General features: G+C 40.9%; 1 protein-coding gene across 1 annotated transcript in view; it reads right to left on the reverse strand.

The window, feature by feature from the left end:
- Positions 1-497: 497 nt before the first annotated feature.
- Positions 498-16,970, reverse strand: part of CLMN (calmin (calponin-like, transmembrane)) — a gene marked incomplete at its 5' end in the record, with an annotated part of 19,874 nt that continues 3,401 nt past the window's right edge. Inside the window, 11 exons of the mRNA XM_009071494.1 lie at positions 498-651; positions 2,162-2,223; positions 3,259-3,319; positions 4,662-4,843; positions 5,841-6,363; positions 6,477-7,291; positions 8,918-9,000; positions 9,913-10,106; positions 11,820-12,007; positions 13,238-13,330; positions 15,899-15,982. Of these exons, the coding sequence (XP_009069742.1) occupies positions 498-651; positions 2,162-2,223; positions 3,259-3,319; positions 4,662-4,843; positions 5,841-6,363; positions 6,477-7,291; positions 8,918-9,000; positions 9,913-10,106; positions 11,820-12,007; positions 13,238-13,330; positions 15,899-15,982 (2,439 nt within the window). The remainder of the gene's footprint in view (positions 652-2,161; positions 2,224-3,258; positions 3,320-4,661; positions 4,844-5,840; positions 6,364-6,476; positions 7,292-8,917; positions 9,001-9,912; positions 10,107-11,819; positions 12,008-13,237; positions 13,331-15,898; positions 15,983-16,970) is intronic.

Consider the following 16,970-nt stretch of genomic DNA (forward strand, 5'->3'; position numbering starts at 1 on the left):
CACCACCTCTGCTCTGCCTCCAACTCTCTCAAAGAATTCCATGGAAAACACGAAGAAGCATTTCCAGCCTTGCCCTTACAGGTGGGCCAGATCCAGGGGCAAGTCAATACCATCCCTCTTCCACAGCTATCAGGCCCTACGTAAGGAAATGAAAAGCCAGAAGAATAATTTTTGAAGACTTAGAGCTCTGAATTGTTCATAGTTCTACTGATAATTATCTGGGTTTATTTAGCATCTTATAAAGCAAGGCACAAATGTACAAAATTGCGTCTACTAAATCAGGTCACTTTTATATATATTTACAGAGTTATCATAATATAAAACGTGCTTTGACACTGTCATAGCACAACAGTAGAGGAATTGAGGACAACCTGATAATAAACACAAATAACCAGGTCCTGGATTTCTGTTTGTGCTTCACCTGAAGGAACATATCCATATGCAGATACACAAAGCAATCCAACCACCATTCTGTATTTTTCCACACTTCACCCAGATCAAGCTTTGTTGCTAAGAAGCTGTGGAAGGAGTAAAAGGCAGTAGACCAGCACCCAGAAACAAATGATGAAGTAGAATAGCTCTGGCTGCTCAAAAATCGTAATCTCATGAGTTGGTGTTGGAGTCTCACTTGCTTCCGAGTCCTTTTTCTTCCTGAAAACAGGAGAGAATTCAATAAGAGGCAAGAAAAAGAAGAAAAAAACTTCAGTGCTAATATTTACAGTGAAGATCAGAGGGCAGACTAAAAGACAGCAGTTTAATGAACCATTTCAAGCTAGTCAGTTGGAGTCCCAGCTAGACTCAGAGGGGCATCATGGGCTTTAGCAGTGTGTTCCTTCCAGAGCTAATGTACATAGCAATCAAACCTCTGAAATCACCAGATTCTCAGGTAGCATTAAGTACATGCCATTACAGCACAGCCCTTTGACGTAAGGAGATTTCCACCAGTTAAAAAGATGCCCTTTTATTTCAGAAGAGTCCACATAGCTCTGGGCAACACTTTCACAATTTTACTTATACACTGATCTGACTTGATACACTTTCCCCAAATCATCTACTTTCAGAGTTTCTCATGTCAGACACCAGACCATAAAACAGAAAAAGCTGAAGACTTCCAGAAACCAACCAGCAGTTGGGGTTTGCCTGGACAATTCCAAAATTTCAACTTTCCAAAATTCTAGCTGTGGTTCATAAGGGCAAAGCCTGATGACAACACTGAGCTCTCACAAAGACAAGAAATGATCTTTAAAAGGCATAAGATGGTGCACTCATTTTGCAATGAGTGCAACTATAAGAATATCCCTCTAGTAGGCTGGTTTTAATCTATTTTTGGAGAAAAAATTGGGGTTTGGCCTGTATGAATGAGTCCTTTTTTTCTGGCTTGGGGCATCCTACTGGATATCCTATACTGGATATATACCTGAGTAGTACACAAAATTTGCTGTATCAGGAGTCTGAAAACAGATATAACTGTGACAGCTATTCATGTATTTTTTTAGCAGAAGCACAAGTGAGAGCAGGACAGTGGATCCTGATAATATTTTGTGTGTTTTCTGCATTTAGATATAACAATCATTTAACTAGAAGTTCTGAGAGATACTATTCAGTATCAGCTGAGAGGGAAAATCTAAAGTGATCCTTGTTTCTTTTAGATATGTAGACCCTAATACCAAATGGATGCACACTGCACTGAGGACCCACCACCCGAAGTCTAAACTAAACACACATAGAAATTACCAAAACTCATGGGTGCTCTAACACAGGCCAGACCTCCACTGAAGGTATTGCCTTTCCCTAGTACTAACCACACTAAACGTTGTCCTGACTGTCTTCCAAACCTGGAAAGTCATCACTGCCAAAGGGCTTAACATTTGAAGTTCTCCCACTCTTTTCTTGGCTTTAGATATCTACCATGTGCACCAAGTGCCCAGAATCTTGCTTAGACAGCTGAATCTTTCCTCTCAAGTCAAAAAAAGCATTTTAGTCAAGGGAGAGATTGAGCAATAAGGAAGTTTTTTATCTTACACCTATGGGAAATATGGACTCCAAGCCATTACAGAAGACATCCAGCCATTCACTACCATTACAGTTATTTTCCATTTGCCTTTCTAACACTGCTAGTCATACCTAGGAGTTATGGATTCCTTGCAAAAGAACCACTCACCTGATGATTAATGGATTTTCACCCAGATCAGTCATCTTCTGCTCGTTTACACCATAGGTTTCCTTAAACAAACCAGGAAGAGATTATATAACAAAACCAAAAACATCTCGCAAAGGTGATAATTGTGTGTGTATTTTATGCAGAGTATGTCTAATGTTTGCTCAAGTAAAGTGAAAGTGTGCTTTATAAATATATTCCCCACAAGCACATCCACAACTGCAGTCTGGTACACACACAGAAAAGGACAGAAGCTGTGAAATAACATCTTTTTGCTTTCAGCTGCTTTCATTCAGTTCAATAAAGCTGCCCTCATTTGTATGTATTTCTAGTAGCTCTGACAGCATCGCAAAACTAAAGCATCTGTGTGAAACCTCCGTTTCATTGAGTATTGGTGACAGCATTCCTTTAAAACTCCAAGATGGTCAGAATTTTATTTTTGTGCTGAAAAGAGCCACATCCTGATCCTTGCTCAGCACGCCCAGATTGCTGATGCTGGTCCTTCTTTTCAGCTTCCAACTTAACAAAAATCCAGAGCTCAGTTGCACAGTGTGCACTCAAGAAACCAGTATGAATCACATCTGTTGTTACAACTAAAATTCTTCTAGGGTTTGCTGCTACTGAGATAATATAAAACTCCATTACTGTGAAGGAGAGGGAAGAAGCCCAACTGATCAGAAACACTGCTCTTCAGGAGACATCCAGCATTTTTTCAGGGCTCAGATCAGGGCACCAACACACATACATACAGAGAATGCAAACACTGAAATAAACAGGGCAGCAAATAAAGGCAACTTCAAAGAAGTGAAATGTTGCAACTATATAGTTAGGACAAAGTAAGACTCAAAGTTACAATGGATTGAATTGTAGTATCAGGTACTCCTCTGTGGGTTTGTTCAAGGCTCACCAGGGTTCAGCTCCATGTGTTTAGGAGAGTTAAGTAAAACTTTTCAGCTATGCCTGAGTTTGGCACTAAAATTTTTAGAAGTAACAAGGCTTCTGTACTGTCACAGAGCTTTACAGACAGAGTAGACCTTTTTACAGTGTGTGGACTTTTGGAGTTCAAGAGAAACAGCGATAAATACATTTCCATGCCTTACCTCCTCAGAAGCATTAGGAGACCTTTTTCGGAGATAAATATTGGCATCACTGTCACTGGTTCTGAAATGTATGTCAAAGCAAGGGCTTTAAAGTCACAAAGCTAAGTTAAAGAGAGCCACTGCAGTTTCACACGTCAGTTTTAAGCTATGCAAACCCACAAACATGCATTGTTGCACGGATTAGAACACAGACTGGAATTTAGCAGTAACATTATAAAAACAGCTTTGGAAAAATCTGATTCACAAGAAGAAAATTATATGCTCAAAAAGGAATCTTTTCTGAAAAATGGTATCTGATAGCATTTTTGCACCTTTGACATTACTGACATTTAAATGAGAGTATTCCCAGGTCAGATCTTGCAGGGAACAGAAAGCTTGAAGGAGACAATGGGTTTTTCTAAGCAAACTCTCAAATTCATTAGAGTGCTACAGTGATAAGCATCAACAAATTACAGTTCACGTCCCACTCAAACACATTACTTAAGAACTAAATTAGAACGTAAGAAGGAACCAAAGTGAATGGAATAAAATCAGTTAGTGTCTCTGAACTGGCTCTGGCTGAGGTGCAGTTAAATTCCCCAGAGCAGCTGCTATAGTGCTGTGCTTTGTGTTTGGAGCTAGGACAGAGCTGGTAACCCAGCAGTGTTTTGGCTATGGCTGAGCAGTGCTCGAGCAGCATCAAGGTCATCTCTCCACCCCCTGCCCCAAATCCCAGTGGGCTGAGGGCTGGGCAAGAGGCTGGGAGGGGACAGATGCAGGACAGTTGACCCAGACTGACCAAAGGGCAGTGACACACAAATATTTGTTTTTCTATCTGTCTTCTGAAGCAACCACTACACCCTTCTTCCCAGGAGTGGCTGCACAGTGCCTGCTGATGGGAAGTAGAGAGTATGTCATATTTTTTGGGGGGGGGTCTTCTTTTAATTTGTTTCCACACATGGCTTTTGCTTTTTTCTCATTAAAATGCCTTTACCTTGACCCATGACTTCTTCACCTTATTTTCTCTCCACAACCTCATTTACTTGTTCATAATCAGGCAAGACATCCCAAAAATATCTGTTGGAATGAATCAGCATCACACTTCCCACATAGTGTCACAATGCACATGGGATTATTTCATCTACATTATGAAATACTCCTTCTGTTGGAAAAGCAGTTATAACACTGCCATGTTCAAAATGCACTGGGGTTCCAGTTGGGTTTTGTGCAGCAAAGTTTGGATAGCACAGTCAGATCAAGTCCCATTGGCACCGAATCACTTGACATGTTTAAGACAAACACAGAAAGCAGCCAATGAGTGCCATACACTGTTCCTAAAAGAAGACTACAAGAAACATCCAATGGACAGGGCACATTTGAAAAGACCAGTTAGGTGTATTTAAGATAAAGTTAATGTGAAATACCTGGCAAATTCCTGGCATTCCCCAATTTCTTCCAGGTTATCTTGTGATAGAGTAGTAGTGGCAACTTCAGGAATCTGCAAATCTTCCTCATTGATCATATTTCCCCCTTCCTCCTCCCTATTACTATTTTCTTCTGGTGTCTTTATGGTTATTGATAAATCCTCTAGATGCTCTACTATGGCCTGTTGAAATTAAGAAACATTTTTCATTAGACAACAAGACTGATTCCCCACCCTTCCAAACACCTGGTGCAGCCTACTCAGGTGCTAAATTGCAGGTAGTATGAGATTGCAAGTCTCACTGAAGAGAATACAAAGCAATTAATTCCTTGAAAATCTTTATGGATACATTGAGCTATAAAAGATCATCAGTTCAACATACACACCTACAGTGAGCTGGCAGTTCTTTCTATTTAGAAGTCATGACATGACATGGCTCTTTGAAGGAATCCACTAGGCATTTCAAAATCTATCCCAAATTAGTCTTTCAAGCTAACAGCAAACTGACTTCATTACTCTAGTGTCAGGACCAAAGCATGTCCAAGCAACTTTTCTAGGCAACATGCAGGGCAACATTAAATGGATACTCATTCTGAAAAACACTGTCAAAAATTACTGCGCTGGAAAATGCATAAGGCACTTCAAAACCAGTGTCTGCAAGAAGAGATGCAGGAGCAAACTGCCTAAACCAAATACCCAGAATAATTACCAAAAATTTCTCCTCTTTCTCCTCCTCCAATGCAGACAAGCCTTCATTTTACCCATGTAATATGTCCTACTCAAATTGGGGTTTTCTGTTTTTGTAGGCAAACTTATGGGGATTCAGACAAAAATCATTATTTGCCTGTTTCCTTTCTTTATAAGCAATACTACTTAAGGATACCTAGGGATTATACAGAAGCCTCAAACCATTTTTAAACAGAATAAAAATTCACATTTTTGCAGTACTATTAGTATTAGGACTTATTCTCTCTTTTAATGTCAGGTCTACTCAGGGATCTGCAATTCCATCCATTCCAGTAGGGGGCTGTGGCAAACAGTGTTCTGGGACAGGAAACCAAGTACATTTTAAATATTTCTCCCAAACACTGCAAAATGAAATCAAATTAAAACCACTGAGGTCAGATGCTAATTCCCCATATACACACAAAGAAATACTAGTGATACAAAAATAAAATACCTGAGGTTGTTGTGGAACAGTGGAATCTTGATGGTCGGTGGCCTTACTGCCATCTTCTTCAATTTCTGACTCCTCTACTAGTAATGGCACTTCTTTTTCATCGGAAGAATTCATGTGACTGTTAATATTTGTAGTTTCCTCCTCGCTGCTCTCAGTATCTGTTCCTGACTGAGGGGTACCTAGCTTATTCCCCAAGTCTGGCTCTGGAGCCTCTTCCTTGTGGTTCTCTTCTGGTAAGTTCTTCTCAGGTATAGCATCTGTTACTGTTTCAGAGGAAACTTTGTCATTTTCAGTGTCATAATCTTCGATACGAGGCTCAAGGAAAGCATCCAGAACTGCTGATATGGGAACATTATAATGTGGATAATAAAAGAGATCATGAGGTATTACAGACACTTTTGAAGTACTGTGTACCTCTTTAGATGCAGGCTCAACTTCATCACAGCTGTCCAGGTCCTCTGGAGTTTTAGATACATCTGAGAGAGAGTCATCAGATGTTTCAGGCTGTGTAGATAGTTCTTGGCTTTCAAGATTAGAACCATTAACCATTCAGTAGGGTTTGTTTCTTGGCTTTCAAGATTAGAACCATTCAGTGAGCAAGGGTTTGTTTCTTGGCTTTCAAGATTAGAACCATACCATGAGCAAGGGTTTGTTTCTTGGCTTTCAAGATTAGAACCATTCAGTGAGCAAGGGCTTGTTTCTGTTGTCTCAAAGACAGGTGATTCTTTTGTATGTTCATCTTGTGGAGGTTTCTGTATTTCCTCATTCAGAAGATGAAGAACATACTTATGCGTATCTTCTTGTTTTGAGGTATCATCTGGTAAAAGAATTGAAGACTGGGGTTTGGTCTCTTCTATTTTATTAATAGAATCATCTGTAAGTATACCTGAAGTCCAGGATGATGGACTCAAAGAAGAAGTATTGGCTGAAAGGCTCTTAGTTTCGTGGTCATATTCAGTAGGTGTTTCTTTAGTCAATTCTTCAGAGTATTCTTCAAATGAGTCAACAGAATTTTTGTGATCTCTCACAACAGCTGGAGAGAGGCTATTGTTCTGTTTCAGTGGATCATCAGCGATGCCCCCTTCACCCGACACGAATTTATCACTGAGAACCTCCCAAGAGCAATTAGATTCAAAACTGACAGATCCTGCAATTTTCAGGGAGGTAGGCCTCTGAGGCTCCTCTTCAGATGTGTCCTGTGAATCACCTAACTCTTGATTCAATTTCCCATTACAGTTTTCAGGAACGGTTTCTGATGGGATTCTCTCAGGGATGTCATGAATATGGACCTTTGGAGGAGCAGGATGACTCCTCTCATGATTAACAGTATACATGTTTTCTTCACTTTCACTTAAAATCAAGATTTTGCCTTCCTTTTCTGACGGTGTGTCTTTGATGTGGACGTATGTAGACTCAATAGGAAGCTCCTTGTCAGGATCCGTAAAGTCTTCCTATAAGTGATGATACACCATTAAAAGACAAATCCTACCTCAGATACCATTTTACATTTCCTGAGCCCTATGGAAGGAATAACTACCTAGCTCATCACCCCATTTTCTTGTGAACGGCCAATTAATGACTCACTTATTTTGAAAGCAAGAAAACTAATTTGGCAAGTCAATTGCCAAATTGACAAAGCTCATCATCAAGAAGAGTCGCTTGTACAGGAAGATCAGAATGCAGACAAGCCTACTCCTCAGTTGTTAATGTATTCATCTCTCCCTGCTGCACCTGTGGAGACAACTGACTTGGCTTTTTGCCACAATCCCAAACCCTGGGAATAACATAAATCTAACAACTTCACTGAATCAACTGTGAAATATATTGATATGCTAGATAATTTCTTTTTGTCCATTAAAATACTCACAAGTCTTAATGGCAACAAACCTTACTGCTCATCTAATCTAATAGTAATAATTAGATTATTATAATAATTTTAATCCCAATTACTTTAGTAATGCTGACAATTTTATCAGCTACAATATATATCCCAACTGGAACCTTCAGTTGAGAAATGAGAGGAAATTCCTCTTTCTCCAAAAGACCTTTGTCAATCCCTGACACTGTTATTCCCTGCTTAACCCCTAATTATTTATTTTTGCATCAAAGTCCTGGTTGTTTAAGCTGCAGTTTATTTCATGCTTACAGTGAGTGCTTTTGGCTGCTGTAGTGACAAGATTCAGTCTCTGGTATCTTGTGCCTGATTCCTGCTAAATTCAGATTGATTGTGGCCCTCAAACTTGAGAAGACAAAAGTCAAAATTCAGTTTAAAGTCTAATGAATCATCATAGATGAGGAGATAAATTTCAGCCTTATTTAAGACAAATATAGCTAAGTATATGCAATTCTGGTGCCATCAACATAAGAAGGACATGGGACTGTTGGAGCAAGTCCAGAGGAGGCCACGAAGCTGCTAAGAGGACTGGAGCATCTCCCCTATGAGGACAGGCTGAGGGAGTTGGGGCTGTTCAGCCTGGAGAAGAGAAGGTTCTGTGGAGACCTCAGAGCAACTTTTCAATATCTGAAGGGCCTACAAGGAGCTGGAGAGGGACTCTGTGTTAGGAACTGCAATGATAGGACAAGGGTTAACGGGTTCAAACTGAAAGAGGGAAAGTCTAGGTTAGATGTGAGAAAAAAGTTTTTTACTCTAAGGGTGGTGAGACATTGGCACAGGTTGCCCAGGGATGTGGTGGCTGCCCCAACACTGGCGGTGTTTCATTCCAGGTTGGATGAAGCCTTGAGCAACCTGATCTAGTGAGGAGGTGTCTCTGCCCATGGCAGGAGGTTGGGACTAGATGATCTGTAAGGTCCATTCCAACCCTTAAATTCTATGATTCTATGAAGTAGTAGAGCCCTATGTAATCAGTTCTAACCTTTGGAAGTTACAATTGGATGTAAATGTTTAAAAGCACAATTCTACCTAAAGCATTTCAGCAATCGCAAATCAAAGCCCATTGCACTGGATTTAAGAAAGATGTGAAATAGCTTAGAAAGAAACCTAGAAAATAAATATCAGACTTTATTAAACACACCAAAGCAAATTAAAGAAATGATGTGACATAGGAGTAAACACATACCCCTTCCAGCTCCGGGAAGTGCTCCAGAAATTGTGCCACATACGTCACAATTGACTGTTCATCAGGTGTTTCCACCATGATATCTATGAAGACAGACACAAGGGACTTGAGCACACACAGCTTTAAAATGCTCTTGCAGAGGAACAGATCATCAGACATTTATCCTGCCTTTATGGTGAGAGAAATAACAACTACAAACACTTTTTGTTTTCTGAAAGATAAAGAGAAATGCTCTTCAGTGTTGATGGCACTCAAGAGAGTTCTCAACATCTTATTCACATTAATATTTTCCTATTTCCAAACACATACCAAACCCTGATCAGGGTCCCTTCTCATCCACCTTTATCCTGTCACTTGTGCTGTTGTCACTAGACAGTTGAGTGTTGTTGAGTGACAATACAGAGGTTTATTTTTAGCAGGATGGCCCAGGCTTCTAACAGGTGATGCATGAAAGTGCAATTTTTCTTTCAATCATAACATCAAGGCCTAACACCTGTCTAGTAGAGTTCAGTAAAATGCACTACAAGAAGTCCATTTATATACACATATAGGCTTATATTTACATGTGTATATATGCATTGTAAAGGACAAACTGGGAGATGCAAATACATTTGAATAGGTATCTATGCATTTTCCTGGTCCAGCAGCCTCACACACACATTTAGTCTCTGCAGATGAGGTGTTATGAAACAGTACTAATGCACTGAGACATCCCTCAGCAGAACAATTAATGCTTACTCGTAATGCAGATGTCACATAGCATCTAAACATGAACCAGACCAGTGTACACAGCTAAAACCATGGTAAGATCTCTGCCCCCAAAGAGTTTACAAATACAACTGAAGCATACAGCTACAAGCCACTGACCATTTTGATTTCTCTTATCACATCAACAGCCTAATCACTGGGAGGTGTTTGATAGGTATCACAATGCAATATTCATTTAGTCATTATAGTTTGAATGTTACCCAACAAAGTTGATGTAGGTGTTTTACCTTCTGGCTCGAGGAGCCGAGGAACACCCAGCTTGTTCTGTGCTATGCTGAAAGCATCCTCCAGGTTTTCTCGAGCTGATTTATCCAGTGCATGTTTCATGTCTACCAAAGTAGAGTCTATGGCTTTTATGATGGCTAAGAAAGCAAGGCCACTCCTCCAGCTGCTGGTAAAGTCCTGAACTGCAACACCATACCTAAATAGAATTACATACGGTTTACATGGGTGGTTGTATTACAAAATCCAAAGTCAAGGCTGCACTTGTCACATTTGAGATATTTTTGGATTTCAAAACACACAAATACATGCAGAAAGCACAGGGATTCACAGACTGGATTGGTGTGGCTAGCAGCTGACATCAACCTGCTTGTAGGAAGTAGTTAGTAAATCAAAGCCCTCAAGAATTCAGCAACCACATTTAACATTCACAAAACCAAATGTCTCTGTGATTCCTGTTTCTGTTGCTCTCCAGCATTTTAATGCCATAGCTTGGGAAAACTGCCAAGATTTAAATATTTAAACACATAAGCATAAATGATTCACATTCCTGTGTACTTGGCCTTCTATAGCAGAAAATTTGCCAAATGCAAACGGTGTCAGCATATGCATAAGCCACAAGTGCGTTATAAGCCCAGAGTTTTGGAGGAAAAAGCAGCCATCAAACTTGCAATGAAATACAGCCCCAGAATAGAAAGCTCTGCACAGATCATGAGATAACAGGATTATAATGGCACTATTATGTTTTTAATAGTGCAGTTGCAAGAACAATTTTCTCCTATTACATGTTTTCATTTTGCTTTCAACTCTTTGACTGGACTGAGAAGTGTACGGCCTTTACTTCTCTGGCCCTCACTTTCCTTGTACCACCTCCCTGACAATAACAATATCAGCATTATTTTGGGACTAAAACTGTGCTTCCCCTATGGTCTGCACTGGCAGCAGCGAACTACAGATCTCAATGGGACAAGTTTATCTGCTCAACAAGCACTCTTAGCTTCACTGGAGATAACCAAGGCATGATGTGGTCCACAGGACCAAGTATTTAACATGTAAATTTGTGTCTTAAGCACTAGACACAGAACATTTGTGTTCAAAGGCAGATTTGGGCATATAAATACATCAACAGATAAAAATGCTGAATATTCAGCTAACCAACCAAGCTTTGACCCATGGTCTCTCTTTAAAACTCTGCCAGTCATCGCTTCAGATAACAATATACATGAAATACACTCCAAGCACTTGCATGTGCACTAGAGATCTTCCACTACAGTTTTTTAACCTGACAGTAACTCTGCCAGGATAAAGCATGACTAGACCAAATGCTTGGACTAAAGAACCACTTTTTTATTAAAGAGGAGAGAGATGTGTTGTGCAATGGAAATGGACTCAAATGGCACATGTTCAGAGAGTGACCCTCTTTCCCCTCTTGAACTCTGAGAAAGGAGAGACTCTGATAGGGGCTCTGTCCTTCAAGACACTCTGCAACACACAGAGAAGTTCCCTGAGGCCTGTTGCTTAATGTAAAAGGCTGTTGATAAAGTCTTTCGATAGATTCACCCCTTATTTATACTCAGCTTTTAATTACCAAAAGATATCAAACACTGCACAAAAGCCAGAGGTATGTGGAGGAGGGAATGATCCTGGTTTTGACAACACCAAGCAGGTTAGTGCAAGTTAACATTTAACACTCAAGCCACGAAGCCAGCAGCAGGCTCAAGGTCAGACAGCTGCTGTAGCCACATGGCCATAGTGAAACACCCTCCTGCAGAGACCTGTGCTCGCAAACTTTGAGAGCAGAAGAAGCCACAGCACATGGTAATGCACCCACAGGGCAGGAGAGAGAAAAGAGATTCAGCTTCAAAAGGGCAGGTGGCAAGACTGGGTTTTATACAAGGGTTTGTTAGCTTACTTTCTGGTTTTCCTCTGAACCCAGATTAGAAGGGCTCTGATGGCCTTCCGCTGATCCTTCACTGTAATGGACATGTTTCTCTCCACACTGGGAGTGCCGGGGGATGTATCTGACTCTGGACCACTGGGCCCAGAGGACAGGCTGGAGGAAGAGGAGTTCCTGTTGAGGTTGCCTGTCAGCTCCTTTATCTGTAATAAAAGGTGAAACATGCAGTATCACCAGCTGCATGGTGTCCTTGTTTTCATGCAAACTTTAAAGAGATCACTGCCATAACTGAATTTTAAGAGGTAATTATAGAATTGTGCATTTTAACTCTCAACTTGTATCACACAGGCATGACAGCCAGCAGCAGCCTAGCTGGCAATCCCAGACAGCAGAAAGGGCAAGATATCTGTTGAGACCTATGCAAATTCCTATTAAAGAAAAAGCAAAGGAACAAGTCCTTGAAAGAAAAGTTGGTTTAACTGAAATTTTTCTCTTCACAGGAGTCACTTGAGTGAAATATTTTTTGTCAAATCCTGTCCTTAGTCAGCACTGACATTTAATCCAAATTATCCACTGTGCTACTTTTGGGTCCCTTATGCCCTCTGCTGCTGGGGTGACACGTCCTGGTCACACCGTCTCTGCTAGTGACTCTGCCTGCCCAAAGTGGTTCTGTGCAGCACAGTTCAGCCTGAGGAGCTCAGGCAGGGAGAGAAGCCTCAGTGCAACGTGGAGATCATTTTTGTAACCCTATAGCCATTTTTCAAATGAGACCAAGAGGACAGTCTTAAGAGAATTACAGAACTCTCCCTCCATCTCTCTGTCCATCAGAATTTGGTATAATCTAGAAGGTAATTTTCAAACTATGTGTAGATTAAGAAGCAGTTTGAATCTAAACTTGGGACTAAAACAATTTTCAGGCTCAAATCAGTTTTCTTAGTTCCAGGCCCTTCGAGATCTTTCATTTGACCATCAATATCACTTGCTAATTTTTGCCATGTTGAGTAAGTCTCCAGAGATCAGTGATTCTGCATGGAATTTCCCACCACATTGGACCAAATCCAGAAAAGGTTATTGAAAATAAACTGTGACCTGGAACCAAACGCAGGACATTGATTCAGATCCACGGAATCTGGAAGAGAACTCTAAGAGGCACAGGAGAGAAGGGAAAGTAGAAATCTGAAGCTCTAATTCAGGTCCAAGTCAAATGAGGGGCTTAACTTGTCTCCAATTTACACTGAAATAGGTCCAATGAAGTAAAATGAAAGCAGCTGCAAGTATAAAATTAGTGTATATTAGGAGGGCAAAGCTCAGGTTTAGCATGATTAATTATGTTCTTTAGGATTAAAAATCAATTTAAAAATCAGTATTCAGCTGGAATAGATTGATACCATAAAGACTGCTTACTTATGATTAAAGTATTCAAATTTTATTACCTGAAAAAACAAGATTATATTCCATATTAGTCCAAGTACCAGAGAGGAATTTCCATCTGCTATTTCAGCTGCATCGATGCTAACAAGCTTCACCTGTAGAAGAGATCATAAATTCAGAGCCAAATGCAAAGCAGCAAAGTATATGCAAAAACTGCACTGAGACTACTGGATATGTGCACAGCACTTCTGCCACTACTGGCCAGACAAAAAGCAATACTGAATTCTTGTGTTAATGATAATTTGCCCTGATCACAATCACCCTGCTCCTGGAACTCCTGTCTGAAACGGCCAGCATAGTCTAAAGAACAGAAGTGAAGAACAGTTCTGATTTTTGGGGCCACAAATGTGTTTCCTCCATACAAAAATGGAACAAGATGGGGCCCCCGCAGTGGATCCCATTCTTAAAAAACAGAGTCACTACTCAGACAAAAATTTAAAATCCTAGTAAGATCTGCTTACTTTATGCATCTCCTTTCTCCTTGCTTATCCCTCCTTACACAGCTTGTCACAGAGTTCTGATTACATCAGTTAGCAAAGGATAAGGTTGCCTAAGCCAAGAAAACTATAGACTTTCCCACACTGAGGTTTCTTCCAGCTGATAACACCAGGATGTTATTCTCTTAGACAACACAGACTTGGTCCTGGCAAAGGTCAGGGAGGAGGGAGGAAAGAAGGAAGCTGTCAGTACTGCGTATGGCACCCAGACTGAGTTAAAGCCCAGCACACAGCCCATTAGTCACTGAGAAATCCTGGACATGGTGAATCACTCAGCAGTGCTTTACCCTGCTGCCCCAGTCCCACAGAAGCGTGAGCTGATGGGTTCCACCCACTGTGGTTTAATATCTAACCCTGCAGCTCTTGGCAGCCAAGGCTTTGCCAACACTTTCATCACCACCCTTCACTAACCGGTTTGGTTGAGCTGGAAAAAGGAAAGCAAACTAACTTTTTTATCTAGTGGTTTGCACAACACTTTCAATCTTAGCAAGAAGACACCTCTAGTTGTCATATGTAAAGGCTGAGATTTCTTGCAAGCTCTGAAGTACTTGGCATGAGAAAACCTTTGAGAATTAGTACATTTGAATAGCAGTTTCTCCAAAATGGGGAGCAAGTGACATTTGTGATTAGACTTCTCAGTGTGAGCTCTGTTCTCTTACTGCTGCTTATGTTTGTCACCCAGCCCCGCAGAGATACCCAGCTAGAAGATATTGTCTGCTTACTTTGAAGGGAACAAGAAATCTATAGAATAGTAGGTGTTGCCCTACTAATTAAAAGGCCACCTGTGTTCAAGGTTCCTCTTGCCAGGCCTTGCTCAATGAGGTTCTAGCTTAACTACTAGTGAGGTCCTGGCAACCAGACATGCTTCAGTCACAGCTCTGCAATGTGCTAGTACCAACAGAGAGAAAAAAGTCTCATCTGCTAATGGGCCTTAGCTGGATTTGGGTAGAAAGCATCAACTGGGAAACTGTTAAGAAATATGTGAACATGTGAAATATTTCTTAGCAGTTCTACAGCAGACATACACATTTAGGGCCAGATCAGCCCCTACTGGTGGAGTTTCCATAAGGAGACTGGAACACCTGGACAACTTTTTGACCTTTCACATCCTCTCCTGGGGAAAAAGGAAAAGGATATTAAACCTCCCACATCTACGAGGTCATAAGCCTCACATCATGCTCATTCCTGCCTGGGGTTTGCAGCAATTCTCCTGCACAACTAGCACTGCTGCTGGAGCAAGAGCTAAACTCAGTGCAGGGAAGCAGCAAGATGACATCAGTTGCTGTTGGGGCATCATATACAGGGCAGGGTTTTGCCCCTGTGCCCACATTGGATCCCTCCTCACCCTTTAAGTTCAACCTTGCTGCAGTCCTTTATAGGAAATAGCCCAGAGTTTGTTTTCTCTTTCTGGATGATCTAGGTGTACCATGTGTATGAGCTGTTACATGGCTGGGACTTCTCTTGATTCCCAGTACTTCTCAACATTTTTCAAGAGCAGAGAGTTTTCAAGAGAGAGGCCATTTCCACAGGGCTTTGGAATAAACCCATAATGGGAGAAATAAAAAAAAACGTGGAATGAATCATTTTAAGCTACAGGGTCTGATTGTGCTTGGTCTCTTATAACTTTAGCAAGTGATGCTGCAGTAGTGCCACACTGGCTGTGAGTGAAGCTATATCCCCATAAGGTTTTGATTCCTGGAATTCTGCAATCGTGTCATGTTCCCAGATTTCATTTTCTCTTGCCTTTGACTCATGATCAGCTGCTGCAGCAGTTTACCAGATAAACACATGTTTTGTAATACTGAGAGTATTTCTGACAAAAGAAAGTCATCTACCTTCAGTGTAACTGAAGTAATGCCACTAAGACCCAGTTCATAAAAGTTACTTACATTTCTTTCTATTTCTTTGAATATTGCGTTCCTGATCCTTTTATCCCATTGAACTTTTACATATAAAATGAACAAATAATCCTTGTTTTTGACTCTGTAGGTGTTCTTGTTGTGCCTTTTTACGTGGCTTTTCAGCCTTGCTGCTAAGGTAAGTCACAGTCTCTTTAGGCAGTACGTTCCCCTTATGTACATGCAGCACATCAGACTAACTACAACAATTACAACTTTCAGCATAGATCAAGAGAAGATATTAAGACCAGCCTTTGGAAATACTCACATTACTGTCCTCCAAGAACTTAAGTGCTTTGGCTATGTTGTTCAGACGAAAAATGCGATGGGTTGAAGATTTGTACTCATGCATCTAGACAAAAGAAGAGCCATAATGTTTTTTAAATGACTGAATTGTTCACCACATTATACAAAGCTCAAAAACCTACAAGAGGCAAAATACAGCTAAGGAAATGTACCTATGTAAAATTATTGCCATCCTTTGTGAGCAGTAAAATGCTTCAACTACACGATCATAGCAAAACGGTTAGCAACCAGCTTTGCTGCTCTCCAGATGTTATCTCTCTCTTGGACCTGCCACATTGACTATTTGTGTAATCACTCTCTAACCATGTTCAGTCACTGGATCAAATTTACCTGAAAATTCATAATAATAGATTTTTTTGCTGTAGTTTTGACTTAAATGAAATTATCCTAATTCATAGAATCATAGTGTAATAGAACTTAAGGGTTGGAATGGACCTTACAGATCATCTAGTCCCAACCCCCTGCCCTGGGCAGGGACACCTCCTCACTACATCAGGTTGCTCAAGGCCTCATCCAGCCTGGCCTTGAACACCACCAGGGTCAGGGCAGCCACCACATCCCTGGGAAACCTGTTCCAATGTCTCACCACCCTTAGAGTAAAAACCTTTTTTTCTCACATCTAACCTAGGCTTTCCCTCTTTCAGTTTGAACCCATTAGGAAGTGTGAGCAAGTTTCATAGCAGGCACAGGCAGGTGGGAGGCAAAAACCTTCACTTTGGTAGAATTGAAACGGATTTTGCATGCCTGTGTCCCTGCAATTCCACTTTGGCACACTGTTTTTATCACATGTGTGCAGAAACACCTAAGTGCCAGTGCAACAAGTTTGGCCAGCTGACCTTACCCTTTTCCCTGACCTCCTCCCTACCCTCCCAGGGCATAGCCTAAGGTTTACCATGATGTATCTCCCCCTTCAATTCCTTTCCAGCCTGGCTCTCAATGCAACCTATGGATGCACACAGAGACACTGATGTCTCTGCTGCAGCTCCCCCAAAATGCAAGACTGATAAAAAATAGGTGGCTCTGAATGTGTGACC

The sequence above is a fragment of the Acanthisitta chloris genome, unplaced genomic scaffold, assembly GCF_000695815.1.
Source record: "Acanthisitta chloris isolate BGI_N310 unplaced genomic scaffold, ASM69581v1 scaffold8280, whole genome shotgun sequence".
Classification (NCBI taxonomy): Eukaryota; Metazoa; Chordata; class Aves; order Passeriformes; family Acanthisittidae; genus Acanthisitta; species Acanthisitta chloris.